Source organism: Drosophila virilis, chromosome X, assembly GCF_030788295.1.
Source record: "Drosophila virilis strain 15010-1051.87 chromosome X, Dvir_AGI_RSII-ME, whole genome shotgun sequence".
NCBI classification, from domain to species: domain Eukaryota; kingdom Metazoa; phylum Arthropoda; class Insecta; order Diptera; family Drosophilidae; genus Drosophila; species Drosophila virilis.
Genome location: NC_091543.1, coordinates 1,053,748 through 1,068,827, shown reverse-complemented (window position 1 = coordinate 1,068,827; position 15,080 = coordinate 1,053,748). Strand labels below are relative to the sequence as shown.

The 15,080-nt window shown below is 40.7% G+C and overlaps 4 protein-coding genes across 9 annotated transcripts; 2 read left to right on the top strand and 2 right to left on the bottom strand.

Annotated features, from left to right (window-relative positions):
- The first annotated feature begins 36 nt into the window (after positions 1–36).
- On the top strand, positions 37–10,701 carry schlank (ceramide synthase schlank). Of its 5 annotated transcripts, XM_015169619.3 has the most exons (8): positions 51–139; positions 294–364; positions 529–1,037; positions 7,901–8,021; positions 8,575–8,796; positions 8,865–9,202; positions 9,295–9,448; positions 10,018–10,701. In XM_015169619.3, the coding sequence occupies exons 3-8, from the start codon at positions 853–855 to the stop codon at positions 10,243–10,245; spliced, it is 1,248 nt and encodes a 415-aa protein (XP_015025105.1). In that variant the 5' UTR covers positions 51–139; positions 294–364; positions 529–852; the 3' UTR covers positions 10,246–10,701. The 5 variants fall into 5 exon arrangements, with proteins under 5 accessions (XP_032296364.1, XP_015025105.1, XP_070064988.1 ...); XM_032440473.2 differs by lacking the exon at positions 294–364 and having other exon boundaries at positions 37–139; XM_070208887.1 differs by having other exon boundaries at positions 294–1,037.
- On the bottom strand, positions 4,558–5,684 carry Josd (Josephin domain containing). Its single transcript, XM_032440474.2, has one exon. The coding sequence runs from the start codon at positions 5,557–5,559 to the stop codon at positions 4,984–4,986; it is 576 nt and encodes a 191-aa protein (XP_032296365.1). The 5' UTR covers positions 5,560–5,684; the 3' UTR covers positions 4,558–4,983.
- Positions 10,702–11,455: 754 nt separating the features above from the next.
- On the bottom strand, positions 11,456–12,812 carry LOC116652260 (uncharacterized). 2 transcript variants are annotated; one of them, XM_070209324.1, is made up of 2 exons: positions 11,714–12,812; positions 11,456–11,614 (listed from the first exon to the last, which is right to left on the bottom strand). In XM_070209324.1, exon 1 carries the CDS (start codon positions 12,342–12,344, stop codon positions 12,123–12,125), a length of 222 nt encoding a protein of 73 aa, XP_070065425.1. In that variant the 5' UTR covers positions 12,345–12,812; the 3' UTR covers positions 11,456–11,614; positions 11,714–12,122. The 2 variants fall into 2 exon arrangements, with proteins under 2 accessions (XP_070065425.1, XP_070065424.1); XM_070209323.1 differs by having other exon boundaries at positions 11,714–12,808.
- Positions 12,813–14,009: 1,197 nt separating this feature from the next.
- On the top strand, positions 14,010–15,070 carry LOC6634540 (pyridoxal phosphate phosphatase PHOSPHO2). The gene has a single exon (XM_002058248.4). It carries the CDS (start codon positions 14,085–14,087, stop codon positions 14,865–14,867), a length of 783 nt encoding a protein of 260 aa, XP_002058284.2. The 5' UTR covers positions 14,010–14,084; the 3' UTR covers positions 14,868–15,070.
- Positions 15,071–15,080: the final 10 nt, after the last annotated feature.

Below are 15,080 nucleotides of genomic sequence, written 5' to 3'. Positions count from 1 at the left end.
AGCCCATGTAGAGCATAACAGTCCTATTTGCTCACAAATCATCATGTGCCTCAAGTACTGACAACTTTTGTCACAGTGTTGGCAATGCTGTCAAGCGGGTAGCAAGAACGAACCATCACTCGATAATAATAAATAAGCGGTTCGTGTGTGCGCGCTTCTAAGATCTATCTCTATATACATATATATATTTATATATATATATATATAGTTTATTATTGTTCATATAATTCCTATTTTTTTTTCTAATACGGTTAAGCTTAACGCAACTGTTCGGTTAACTCTGATATTTTAAGTGTTCTGCACGCAGCCTAGTTTCCTGTGCGTCCGGCGGCGGCGGCGACCACTGTGCTTGTCATTTTCGGCGGTTAGTTCTCAGCGTGCGTTGGTGTGTGTGTGTGTGTGTGTGTACAGAAGTGCTTGTGTGCTTGCCACTCGCAACGCGTGGTGGATTTTATTTAATATATATTTTTTTTTGCTCCATAAATTAATGTGAATGCAATATCCGCACATGAACACACACAAATATAGCTATGTATACGTAACATATATGTACATATAACTGACAACGACGACGGCATACCAAAAAAGTATGAAAAAACACTAGGCAAAAAAAAAAATAAAAAATAAAGAAAGAAAGAACAAAAGCAACAAATCAATCAGAAGTCAGGCCAAACAATATAAAAGAATTTGAACAGAAAAGCCAACAAATAAACAGCTCAACAGAGCAAGCCGCAACATCTCAAATCAAATAGAAATTCCTGTTAATTCAACGCCGCCCTGTGGGTAACAAATAAATAAAGAGGAACAGGAGGCAGCAGAGAGACAGAAACAGAGAAATCTAAGCTGGCCAGCATGGACATAATCAATAAAGTCACGGATGCATTTTGGAGTACGCACATTTGGCTGCCGCCAAATACAACATGGGCGGACATAGCGCCCGGCTCCCGTCCAGATGTTGTGCACGCCAACTATCGGGATCTGATTTGGCCAATTCCATTGGCCGCTGTCGTTATGCTGGTGCGTTACACATTGGAGCGGTGAGTAAAAGAAAATTCATTTGCACACACACACATGCATACATATTTCAACTTACAGTTATTATCTACATGTGTGTATATACGCCCTTTTTTTTTTTTTTTTTTTAGCGTTTTTCAGCGTCGCCGCTTCGCCGCAATTCATTAAACTTATGCGGCGTTTAGGCTTGTGTGTGTGTGTGTGAGTGTGTGCTGGTTTATTTTACTGTAAATGTTCCCATTGACCGCGTCGTTTTCAAGCACTGGCATTGTGCACACAGGCACACCTACACGGCACACAGGCACACGCTCGTTTTGTTTGCTTGTGTGCGTATGCATGCTGTGCAATGTACAGTAAGCTGACGCCGTCGCCGCAAACACGTACATACATACGCATACACATACATACATATATATATATTTTTTTTTTTATATTTTTGCTCTTTTAAGCCAAACATAACCTCATGTGGAAACGCCCAACATTGTATGTATTCAGCTGTGTGTGTGTGTGTGTGCGTGTGTTTGTTGTTGCCCTCCCTTTGCCAACGCCTTGCAACTTTGTTTTCCTTCATCCACTTCTTCAATTTCAACAACAACAACAACAACAACAACAACAGCAGCGGTGTCGGCGTCGACGTCGCGTTCCATTGGAATCTCAATTTCCCACAAATGCACAAATACAAATATGAGAGCGCAGCCGATCTGCTCTGCGGTGTCCGTACCGCGCACAGCGCTTACTAATTGTTTAGTTTACAAAAAAAAAGAAGAAGAAAAATAATAATAATAATAAATGCTATTTGTTTACTTGTATATGCACTAAACAAACACAAGCATAACAATAACAGCAAAGTCAACGGCGCCCTGCAAATGCTTTTTTCTCATAGGTACAAGTCTGTGTGTGTGTGTGTGTGTGTGCCGAACAGTGGTCTACATCCTTTTGAAAAAGTCTCAAAATATCAGCGTGACAATTCTGACAAAAGATTCAATGAAACAAATATTTAAAATAATCATTTAGTTAAAACTTATCCCTTGCTCTTTCGTTTTTCTCGCATAATTCAATCTGGTTGGTTTTTCTTGGGAATAACCTTTAGAGCCAATTGGAAAAACAAAAAACACAAATTAAATTAATTTGCTAGCGTGCGAATGAGTTGGAGATGGAAATTGTTTGCGATTATTTTGTTACTAACATGCAAAAAAGCGATTGCAGTAAAAAAAAAAAAAAAAAAAACTGTCACGAACAATTAATTTGCAATAAATACGATGAGGCTCACATTAGTCATAATTGGGTTCATGTCCACATTGCAAATGAAATTTTGACTTAAAATGTGAGTCAATTGAATTCCAACGAAATGCATAATGATACGAAGGTGTTTTCCAGCCAGGCGTTTGATAAGGGCTCTTATCATATTTGGTTTTTTTTTTTTTTTTTTTGTTTTATGTGTGCAATTTGTTGTTGTCTGCAGCATTCAGGACACTGTGCAGTAGCGCAGCAGAGCTGGGCACACTGTGCAGCGGGCCATTTGCCGCTTTTTTGGGCCAATTAACCTTACATTTGCTTAGCGCAAAGCTAACACACACACACACACACATACGTAACTCGCGGCGTGTGTGTGTGTTGCGTGCATTTCGCATGTTGTAATTAACATAATTACAAATGCTCACGTGAATCTGTGCTAACAAAATTTACACAGGCACACACACACACATGTAAGTGTGCAAATGGGGCAAGGCCCACCTGCAATGCGTTCCATTCCGCAATTCCAGTATATTTTTGTTTTTATTACCTTTTGGTTCGACGTCACGAAGTGAATTTCTTGTGGACGCTTCTATTGAACTATAACTTAAATGTTTGTCAGGGTTGACTGGTTTTTTTTTTTTTGATTTTCATAGTTTTGGAAACTAGAATTGGCTTTCAGGGTCGCCAACAAATTAGCTGTGTGTGCGTGTGTGTGTGTGTGTGTGTGTGGCATCGACAGCCAGCAGGCTCCACTCGCTCCCTTCAATGTACGGCACTCGTTCGCACAGCTTGAGCATTTGTTGATAAGATTTGCGCGCAAGATTTACGTAAAAGTTGAATACAAATTTGATAATGCGCGCTGCTATCTCTGATTACGTTACACACACATACATACATACATACATACATACGTAACTGCGTGTGGGTGGTGCACGTGTGTGTGTGTGTGTGTGTGTGTGAGTCAGTGCTGTGAACGACTGTGACTCAGTTCCGTTCCATTCCTAGCGAGTCTGGTTAGCTTTTCCAAATTGGCCGCACACTGGAATGCTACAAAAAAAAAAAAAAAAAAGAAACAATTCCATTCAAAGCAGCATGCACACACACACACACACACACACATAACATACAACATTCGATTATTATTTATGTATTTATGTATGTATGTGTAAATTATATGTGTATTTGTTTATTTCTTGCGATTACGTATCAGACGACCCTCATACCAACGCTATCAAATTAAAAGTTCATTTTCAAAAATTGGCCCACACACACTCTCACACGGACAGACACATACACACATGCAATTTGTGCGTCTGCTTGAACTGCAGTTTCTCCATAGACATTTCGCGCACTTCCAAGAATGAACACAAGCGCACACATACATACATACATGCATATACAGTTTCCAATTGCTATTGTATTGTTTGTTGTCGTTAATCCAAACTAGTTTTTTTTTTCATTTTTCTTTACTGTTTTATCGCCTACCGTTTGCCCAAGCGAAAGGCCAAAAAGTGCACGTGCTTTACGCACACAGAAGCCCGCCGGCAACGCACACACACACACACACGCATACAGACGCATTTAGCGGGAGCTTTGAAAAATATGTTAAACGGCAATTAGCAGCATGACTGCTGTTGTTGTTGCTGCTGTCGCTGCTGCTGTTATTGTGGTTTTAAGTCAGCTGTTTAACAGCGCAAGATAACAGGCGGCTTAGTTAGTGCAGCGTATACAGCTCTTGATCTTGTTATCGCCGCAAAAATGCTCGAATGACACTGTCCAAGGTTTATGTTAAAGAGCATGAGTCATCGTCAACGTATAATACATTTGCACAGTATTTTAATGTGTTTACTTTTTCGCACTGTATCGTCCAATCGTTTGCGTGTTGAATTATCATTAACAAGCGAATGTCTCCCCCTCTCTCTCTTTCTCTCTCTCTCATTTCTTCTGTACACACACACACGCACGCACACGCTGTAATTTGCCGAAATGGCAGCACTCTGCTCTGCTGTTGTGCCTGTGCTGATAACAGCGGCATAATATAATTTTGGACGCTTTGATGTACAAACATACGAATTTAAATGCATGTCAACATGCATTTGCGTTTGACATTAATTCAAAATAATTATGGCGTTTATCGTTAATTGCTAATCGAGTGGTTGCATTCGCTTCGTTGAACCAGTGTTGAGAACTAACGAAAAATAGCTAAAAAAAAAAAAAAAACTGTTACAAATAGCTAAATAAAGTGTAGAAGTGCTTCTTTAAATCGCTGACACATTCTATTGCAGAGATATATACGTATGTATATATTTTTATTGCTTATGGCATGATCCACTTGAATCTTATCTTGTATTTCATGTGCCCTAAAAAAGGCTTAGATAATATGTAATATAGCTTATAAATGCTGTTTGTAAAATGCTTTCATTCGATTTGCTACATTGATTAAGGGTATTTCAAAATGTCCTATAGTCAGAAATGCAGGCGCCTGGCCAAAAAGCAAGCCAGATTGACCGTTAAACAAAAAAAAAAGCTAAATTGGCATAAGCTGGAGACGCACACAGGCACATTAATAGTATATGTACGTAACTGTAATTACCTGCACGCACAGCGAATGCTAACGGCAACAACTGTTATCCGCGTATAAACTGTTGTTATCGATGCCAAAGTAAAAATGTTTATTGTAAACCTAGGGGCGCGTGTGTCTGTGTGTGTGTGTGTGAGCCTGTGTCTGTGTGATTACTCGCCCTCCTGCATGAGCCGATACTCGGGCATTAACCAACACTGCTGCTCTGCCCGCTGCCGCCTCACAATTATGAAAAGCTCATGATCATTTCCGGGCCTCAGCTGCTGGCGTAGATAATCCAAGAACTTGTTCGCGTTGCCAATGCAACGCGGCTGCGCCAGCTTCGAGTCCAGATTATAGTAATTGCCCTCGATGCGCCGCAAGGCGACCCAATGCCGGCTACGCACGCCGGGCAGCTGTATATAGTAGGCAAATCTTACGGCAACGCCGATATTCAGTATGAAGCCAAAGATCTCGGCCAGATTTAGGCAATGCGGATCACGGCGTCTATCAAACCAAATAGTCTCACAGTTCATCTGCTGCACGGCGTACATGATGACGTTGATGTCGTAATTGCCCCAGCCCAGCCACGATCGATGCGGATTCAGCCAGACGCGTGGCGTCAGCGCATAACAGTAATTATCCAGTTGCTGCTTGGTGAACAGATTGCGACGCTGATACAGATTGTTTAAGGCGTGCAGTGCGCACAGTTGCGCCACCTGCCGTTCGTGGTAGATTCGCGCAGGCATCGAACAGCGAGGCTGCGCTGCTGCTGCTGCTGCGGCGGAAGTATCGAGTAGTGTTGGTGTTTGCTGTTGTGTAGTGTTGTGTAGCGTGCAATTTGTTCAATTTCTTTTTTCTGTCAACTGTCATTTGTCAATTGTCAATTGACGAAATGTTACTAGATTTGTATTCTATTGATTATTATTATTATTTTCTTTTTGTTTCTTTTTTTTTTTTAATATTTATTGGCTGCAGTGCACGCTTCGACGCGCTTCCTATAAGTGGGCATTACAAATTCTAAGCGCAACCAACATATATGTATGTATATATATACATATTTATGTGGAAGCGGGCGTGCATGCATATGAATTGCGTACTTATGCGGGCGCAAGCCCAAATTGATTTGAAAATAAAACATGTGCTGGTGTCGGTGCTGCTGCGCTGCCGGCCAATGAGCGGGGCATATTAGTGCATTGCGCCTCACGCAAGCTGCAAAAAGGCTTAGCCAACACTGGTCGTTAGATATGAAAACGTATACAACAATCTACCAGCCGCTATTAGATATTTCTTTTACTATTTACATAATGTAGCTCATGCTCAAGTCGACCAGGCACCGCACTTGAGATTTGTGATATTTTCTGTGTGCTTGGCTCTTGAACTTGAACTTGGCCGAAGTGTGGGGGTCAGCGAAGTAGTGTGACAGTTTTTGGGGTAAATTTATTATTATAATTAAGGCAAATCAAAACCCATGCGACGACCCTTTGGCCCTTGTTGTTAAGCAATAAACATATATAATTTGAAGTAATTATTTATGGGCTTCCTTAATTCTATTTTTAGGGATGTGTGCGCATAGCAAGACGACGCAAACAAAAGCCAATTGATTTAAAATGCCAGACGCGATCGACTCTTGGCTCTTGATCAGAGATTGAGTGTAGGGTGTGGAGCAGGGTGGCAGGGGGGTGTGGGCTATCATCTGGGGTTGTCTGTGGGGCCTAGCCATATTTTCGATTTCATTAGCAAATTAACTTCCGAAAAGCGTTCGTGCCCAAGACCCAAGCTAGAATCCCATGCGCTGCGCCTATGCTCAACACTAATTACTTATGCACGGCCGCTAGCCAACACTTGTCGTCCAGTGTTGCCATGCTTCACACGTGCCAGACAGCTGGACAGACGGGGCGGTTTACATTTGGGTATGGCCCGGGCCCTGCCCAAATGTAGCTTTTTGGGTGTGGAATTTCAATGTGCTGCAAGCAAATTTCCGCATTCTATTGTTGTGCCTAAATGAAGTACTTGTGTTTGGTTTGCAAATTGCGTTGAATTCAATTCTGTGCGCTGTTGCCAAATTTCAGTTTGTAACAAAATTACATATGCAGACGGACTTAGTTTTCCCAAGGATAAGATTTTTCTAAATAAAATTGGAATGTTTAATTTTAAGCGAATTTTTTATCATATGCAGATAAAGTTAAGCTAAAAATATTGTTTTCTTGCCTCGCAGCTCCGATAATCGATAGAAACTAATAATATTCACAGTTTTAAAGATAAAAATGTTCTATTTTAATATACGCTTATATCAGCTGTCCAATTAACTGCTCCAGAAATTTCATGGCAATCAATAAATGCGACAAAGTCAGAGCTTAAGAAACAGGGTATGCTAGAACTTGGTGAATTATGTTCTGGGAGTACAGGGTATTTCAAACATTTTTCATCTTTTTTCCCGGCTACTTTTCTTTCTTTTAGTCCTAACGGGTGAGATTCTGCTTGGTTACAGGGTATATTTTCGATCTTTGTAGTGATCACAGAGCAACTGCTAGACGATCTTTCTCTACCTTGTGGGCAGACTGTATTTATACAGGGTATACTAACTACAGGGTAACTATGAGCCCTAAAGGACAGATCGTTTGCTTACAGGGTATCTGATAGTCCTTCTACTCAAGGAGAATGTGTTTCTTAATTACAGGGTATGTCCTTACTTCCTATATAAAGAGTAGCTAGCAGTGTCTGATTCAGTCTTCTTCTTTTTAAAGAATCTCCGAATAATTCATTCTTTTCTTTAAGTATAGGTTGCTTGATTACAGAGTATCTGCTAGTCTACCCACATTGTATACTCAGAACAGATCTCGGCAGTTTACAGAGTATTTCTATTGCTTTCGCACTCACAGACAGGGTATTTGATAAGTCTACTCTTGTTTACAGGGTATACGCTAATCTGTCAACTTGTTAGCTACGACGCGTTTGATTAAATATTCGCCCTCATAGTATAATCAAATTCCATATCTATTCCAATAAAAACCTAGACATATTTCGATATATATACATATATATGCGTGTATATACCCTATAAATTTCTTGTTGTTGGTTTTTTTGCAGCTTTTGGATATCTCCGATTGGCAAATCGTTGGGGATACGAAGCTCTAGACCTAAGAAAGCGGCAAATGTTCCTACATTAGAGTTGGCATATGCCAAATCATCGCATTTGGACCACAAGTGGGTGAGTAACGAGTTCTATTAAATAATTACTAACCCGACTGTTCGACGAATAATCAACATGAGTAGAACCAGCATTAACCGGCTTTGCCCGGACAAACTGCTTTTCATTGAACCGTTTCGTAAAAAGGAAAAGACTTACAAACGTTTTCCACACTTGCGGAAAATCGAAATCTTATCTAATATGAGAGGAATCGAAAATTATATAAAAAACTGTATTTATATGCGCTCGTGAACGTCAATCATTCAGTCCATCAATCAGTTCTTAAACGAAATTTTCTTTCTAAGGGAAATCGATTATATTGAAAAACTATTCATCTGTGAGAAATTTATGCATCCCAGCTCTCTCGCTTTGGGCTCTGCAGTGAACATCAATCAGTCAGTCAATCAATCAATCAGTTCTTAAGATAAATATCCTTCCTGGGGGAAATTGTAGATTTTATCATATATGCACCCAGCTCTCACGCTTTGAGCTCCACAGTGAACGTCAATCAGTCAATCAATCAATCAGTATTTAAAATACATTTCCTTTCTTCTTTTTTATCTCCCCCTCGCAGCTGGCACCGCTGTCCAAGCAGGCGGACATGTCTGAGCGCCAAATCGAGCGCTGGTGGCGCCTGCGTCGCGCCCAGGACAAACCGTCGACATTGGTGAAGTTCTGCGAGAACACATGGCGGTGCCTGTATTATCTGTATAGCTTTATATTCGGCGTAATAGTGCTGTGGGACAAGCCCTGGTTCTGGGATGTCAAGACCTGCTGGTATGGCTATCCGCATCAGGTGAGTGTCGATTGATGGGTTTTGTCAATCAAATTCCCAATATCAATTAAATGCATTTCCATTTGCAGTCGGTGAGCAACGATATCTGGTGGTATTATATGATATCGATGTCGTTCTACTGGTCGCTGACGGCCACACAGTTCTTCGATGTGAAACGCAAGGATTTCTGGCAAATGTTTATACATCATATGGTCACACTGTTGCTAATGTCGCTTAGCTGGGTGTGCAACCTGCATCGCGTTGGCTCCCTGGTGCTGGTCGTGCACGATTGTGCAGATATATTCCTTGAGGCTGCCAAGTTAACCAAGTATGCCAACTATCAGAAGGTCTGCGATGCGATCTTTGCCATTTTCACGGTTGTCTGGATTGTTACACGTCTGGGCTTCTATCCGCGCATTATCTACAGGTGACATAACCTCACAAAAATGGCATGCTGAAAAACGTTTGCTTATCGTCGTTTACCGTTTTTTTTTTTGTTGTTGTTGTTGTTTTTTCCAGTTCATCTGTGGAGGCACCTCGCATTCTGCCCATGTTCCCAGCCTATTATATATTCAATTCGCTGCTGTTAATGCTGCTGGTGCTGCACGTCATCTGGACCTATATGATTCTGAAGATTGTGGTCGACTCCTTGCAAAAGGGTCTGGTAAGTTTAGTACGTGCTCATCTTCAATCATTTTGTAATGCATACACCTTCACATTTTGAATGGCCCCCGCATGCTTTGAAAATAAGTTAAGGCGTATGTATGGCAGATATAACAGTGCGCAGCCGATGAAACGAACAGATAGAGAGAGCTCCTGTTATTAGCTAACAGTGAAATTGAGTATATTAGGAGTTGTGACGTCACCAAATGCAATGCTCAATGTTGGATGGCAACGCTCTTGTAATTAGCCAAGATTGCACTTGTTTATATTAGAAGCTGTGATGTCACCAAATGCTGCTCTCCATGTGGGATGGCAACGCTGGGCAAAGCAGAGAAAAAAAAAAGGGTTAACGGAATGTGGTGTGTGCAGCGAAGTTGGAGAACGTGAAGTTGGTTTGAGTGAGCGACTGATGATGACTTGAGAGAAATTTTAAATGAACATTGTGCAATAACTATGCATTGTCATATCATCACATTCATGTGTACATTTTAAGAATAACCCCCAAACAACAATAGGCGTGCAATAAAGCAATTGCTTTACTAATTACATTACTCATTTTTCTTTCTTGTGCTTCTGCAGATGTCCGGCGACATACGTTCCAGTGATAGTGAGGATCTCACAGATAGTTCAGGGAATGTGCGCGTGGCCAACGGCTCGATGCGCACCAAGACCAAATCTGGCAACCCTGCGACGCCAGCAGCACCAGTCACGGCAGCGGGCGGAGTGAACCAGCGCAAGAGGGGCAACAACAGCAGTGCCAATAATCACACGACCGATGCAGCAACGACAACAGCAGCAGCTAACTAAACTGTTGCGCAGCTGTTGTTGGCTGGAAGTCGTCGGCGGGTATGGGAATTGGATTGGAAGGCAATGCCGAAGAACTAACATGCCGCCGACAACTGTAAAATGAGGATTCAAGAAAAACAATACAAACAAAAACAAAAACAGCAACAGCAACAAAACAAACACAAACACAAAAACCAAACCAGTTCAGAACGTTTTTATGTTAATTATTATTTTTTATATTTTATAAAAAGAAAAAATTATTTTTTTTTTTAACTGAAAAAAAAAAACAAAGAAAATATTTGAATAAAATGCGAGTAACTGCGCAGCTAGAAATTCAAATAAATTAACACGTGTCTAACCAGCGCGCGACAATTATTATTTATACAAAGTTTTGTGTTAAACCAAAAACAAACAAAAAAAAAAAACAAACAAAAAACAAAAAAACAGTTATTATTTTTTTTTATATGCATAGTTTAGGCAAGGGCAAATAATGGTTATATTAATTACCGTTATTGTAAATGACAGAAACAACCGAAATAACAACAAACAGCTTGGAACGAAGAACTTGAAACACACAGCAAAATCAGCAAAAGAATATAATACAATTTATAATAAAAATTCGCTACGAATTCGCTTAAACAAGAAAAAACAAAGAAACAATTTAAAACCGAATAAGAAATACATTCAAATGCTATTGTAAATATTTTAACTGTACGTTTTCCCAAATAATAAATAAATGTATGTACGCCAAGAAAATAACCAAACCTAAGACTTTTCATCTCCCAGAAAAAAAAAAACAACAACAAAAAACAACAATTTCACCATATTGGAACAATGTTGCCAGATGGGGGTGGGAAATTTCGATCTTTGTTTACGTGGGATATTTGAGGGGGTTCCCGATTTAGAGATCAGACCATGAACAAAAAGCCAAACCTTATAAAAAGTCAGTTTTCGTTTTGACGTGAATTATGAGGCTGGGAAATTTTAATCTACAGTCTGTCAAGAATGAGGGGAAATTTTAATCTACGGTCTGTCAAGAATGAGTTAACACATTGACTAAAAATGCAACATTTTAAGCTAATAACAATAAAAACCAACTATTTATCTCAGCACATTTTTGAATTATTTCCCTACCTTAGTAAGTAATAAAAATTGTGAAAATTAGTGGAAAACTGAACGAAAATAAATTGGGTATATTAATATACATATTTTAAAGTTGGTAATTGCCACTCATCTAAAAAGCCAGCTTTAAGTTCCGACTTAGCATTTTTACATTTTGTGATAAATAGTATAAATTTGAATTTACGTACTCACCTGTAAATTCCCACGCACGATTTACTTAATCTTCATCTCTCGGGAAACGGAACATATAAGCAATTCTCTGCAGTAGCTGAAAATAGATAATGTTTTTTAGTTAACTTGAATTGGTGAGAATCGCATAGGAGAGCAGTATTTACAAATAAGACATAGTTTTGTCTATAATACGTACCACTTTTTTTTTTTTAATGGTCTCCCAGTAAAGCCACAGCCATTGCCTCCTACACAGTTGAATCCTCCTTCTCCTCCTCGTCCATTGTTCAAGCGGCCGTCGCCTCATCCGTAGTTGAAACCACCTCCTCCATAGTTTAAGGTGATGCCTCCTCTAATATTGAAGCTGCCGTCTTCTGCTCCATAATTAAAGCCGCCTCCTCCTGGATAGCTCCCGTCTCCTCTAATATTAAAGCTGCCGCTTCCTCCTGCATAGCCGCCGTCTCCTGCATAGCTGCCGCCTCCTGCATAGCCGCCGCCTCCTGCATAGCCGCCGCCTCCTGCATAGCCGCCGCCTCCTGCATAGCAGCCGCCTCCTGCATAGCCGCCGCCTCCTGCATAGCCGCCGCCTTCTACATAGCCGCCGCCTTCTACATAGCCGCCGTCTCCTGCATAGCCGCACCCTCCTGCATAGCCGCACCCTCCTGCATAGCCGCACCCTCCTGCAAAGCCGCACCCTCCTGCATAGCCGCATCCTCCTGCATGGCCGCATCCTCCTGCATAGCCGCATCCTCCTGCATAGCCGCATCCTCCTGCATAGCCGCATCCTCCTGCATAGCCGCATCCTCCTGCATAGCCGCATCCTCCTGCATAGCCGCCTCCTCCTGCACAGCCGCCTCCTCCTGCCGTTGAAGCCGCCTCCTGCCGTTGAAGCCGCCGCCTCCTTCGCTTGAAGTGAAGCCCAAGCCTGAGACTTACTTGAACTTATGAGAATCGCGTAGTAGGGCATTTGTAAAAAATACGTTTTTATTTAAATTTGCAGCCCAGCCAGACTTGCTCTTGCGCATAAACATACAAATTATATGCATACACTTGCTTATATATATACATACATACACATATGCATACACACATGCAAACATACATAAATTCGTACATACATTTATACAAATATATATTAATACATACAAACATACAAGAGACGCGTCATACATACACGTATACACACACATGTCTGCATTCACATATATATATACACACATGCACGCATACAAACATATAAACATACATACACATACATAAATACATATATACATATATATAAATACATATATACATATATATAAATACATATATACATACACACTTACATGAATTCAAAGTTACACATATACATTCTTACATATACATACACATATATATAAATACATATATACATACACACTCACGTGCATACATACTGTATTTACGTACACATATACATGCATACATAAACATATACACTTATACACATACATATGTACATACATATACATATACACACAGATGTCGGCATGCACATACATATATACAAACATGCGCACATACATACATATGAACATACATACACATGCATATATACATGTATACATACATATATACATACATATATACACATGCATACATACACATACATATGTATATACATACATACATGTATACTTACACATATACATGCGTACATACACATACACATACATACACTAACATATGCATACACACATGTGCATACATACATACATGTACACATGCATGCACACACACTTAAAAAGTGAGTATATACATGCATACACATATACATACATACATACATAATAAAATACCTGCATATATACATACAAGCATGCATACATACAAGCATGCATACATACATACAAACATATATAATAACATAATTCCATACATACATACATACATACGTACATACATACACACATACATACATACATACATACAAACATACAAACATACATACATATATACATACATACATACATATATACATATATACATACATACATAAATACACATATACATACCTACATACATAATAACATACCTGCATATATACATACAAGCATACATACATACATACAAACATATATAATTACATACTTACATACATAGATACGTACATACATACACAAATACATACATACATACACAACTACATACAGACATATACACATACATACATACATAAGTAGAATCGAAGAAGATATCAAAAAGCGTATTAAGTTAGACATACATACATATGTACATACGAGAGTCTGCTATTTAAATAAAAGTGGTCAATTTCCTTTCTGCGGACAACCCTGTTGCCTGTTGCATGCATTTGTACAGGGTAGAAACACATTGGTGTTGCCAGACGGAGACAGGAAATGCCCGAAAAGAATGCGCGAGAGCGAGCGAAAGAGAGCGATGCTCTGCGCTCTTCTCTCTTGTATGTGAATATATATATATATATATATATATATATAAATTGAACTTAACATTTGCTAAGAAAAGAAAATTTGCTGTTATTTTTAAAAAATTCAATAAACACATACATACACACACATATATATATATACATGATGCTATTTGGTGGCTATTTGGCGCGCCTGCCGGCGCTGTGGCGCTGCTTTGGCAGCCGCAAGGAACGCCTCTTGGCCACCTTCGACTTCGACAAGACCATCATCGACGTGGACTCGTACCAGGTGCTCAGCCAGCTGCTGTCGCCGGAGCAGCGCACCGAGCAGCTGTTCGCGCTGATCCACAACTCCGACTGGCTGACGTTTATCCAGCGTGTGCTGCGACTGCTGCAGCTGGAGCAGTGCCTAAGCGCCGCCCAGATCGGGCAGCATACGCGCCGGCTGCCGCCAGTGCCGGGCATGCTGCATCTGTTGCGACGCATGGAACGCTATCCGGCGCTGGACATGTGCATAGTGAGCGATGCGAACAGCTATATGATTGGCGAATGGCTGGCGGCGCACGGTCTGGAGCACATCTTTAAGGCGGGCATCCACACGAATCCGGTCACCGTTCAGCCCGATGGTCAGCTGCTGGTCGAGCCGTACGAGCTCCAGACGCACTGCGACCAGTGTCCGCCCAACATGTGCAAGGGTGGCATCATGCACAGCCTAATGACCAGCTGCAACGTCGCCTACAGCCGCATCATCTATGTCGGCGACGGCTGCAACGATCTGTGCGCCATCCGGCGTTTGCGTCCGGACGATGTCGCCTGCATACGGCGGGGCGAGGAGCTGTACGATAAGTTGCCCGGGCATCGGCATGAGCTCAGCTGCCAGCTGCTCGATTGGCGGGATGGGCATGAGCTGGAGGACAAGCTATTTGCCACGGTGCTGCATTTGTAAGGGGAAGGCTGGCAAGGGGTTGGGTTGGGGTGGGGCAGCCAAAAAGAAATTTATTGGTAAGGCAAAATTATTAATGCTGCTGTTTTATTCGACTTATTAATTAATTTTCTGCTTTGTATACATATATATATATATACATATATATGTATATGTATAGTATTTTTCACTTATTAAGGTCTTATTGCATAAAATTCAATGGAAAATTAGATTTTT

What these genes read in the sequence shown, in the direction of transcription:
- Josd (XM_032440474.2), bottom strand. Translation starts at nt 5,559, where the DNA reads ATGCCTGCGCGAATCTACCACGAACGGCAGGTGGCGCAACTGTGCGCA.
- LOC116652260 (XM_070209323.1), bottom strand. Translation starts at nt 12,092, where the DNA reads ATGCAGGAGGCGGCGGCTATGCAGGAGGCGGCTGCTATGCAGGAGGCG.
- schlank (XM_032440473.2), top strand. Translation starts at nt 853, where the DNA reads ATGGACATAATCAATAAAGTCACGGATGCATTTTGGAGTACGCACATT. An exon ending in CGCATTTGGACCACAAGTGG is followed by an intron (nt 8,022 to 8,574) that starts GTGAGTAACGAG and finishes TCCCCCTCGCAG; the next exon opens with CTGGCACCGCTGTCCAAGCA. An exon ending in GGTATGGCTATCCGCATCAG is followed by an intron (nt 8,797 to 8,864) that starts GTGAGTGTCGAT and finishes TTCCATTTGCAG; the next exon opens with TCGGTGAGCAACGATATCTG.
- LOC6634540 (XM_002058248.4), top strand. Translation starts at nt 14,085, where the DNA reads ATGATGCTATTTGGTGGCTATTTGGCGCGCCTGCCGGCGCTGTGGCGC.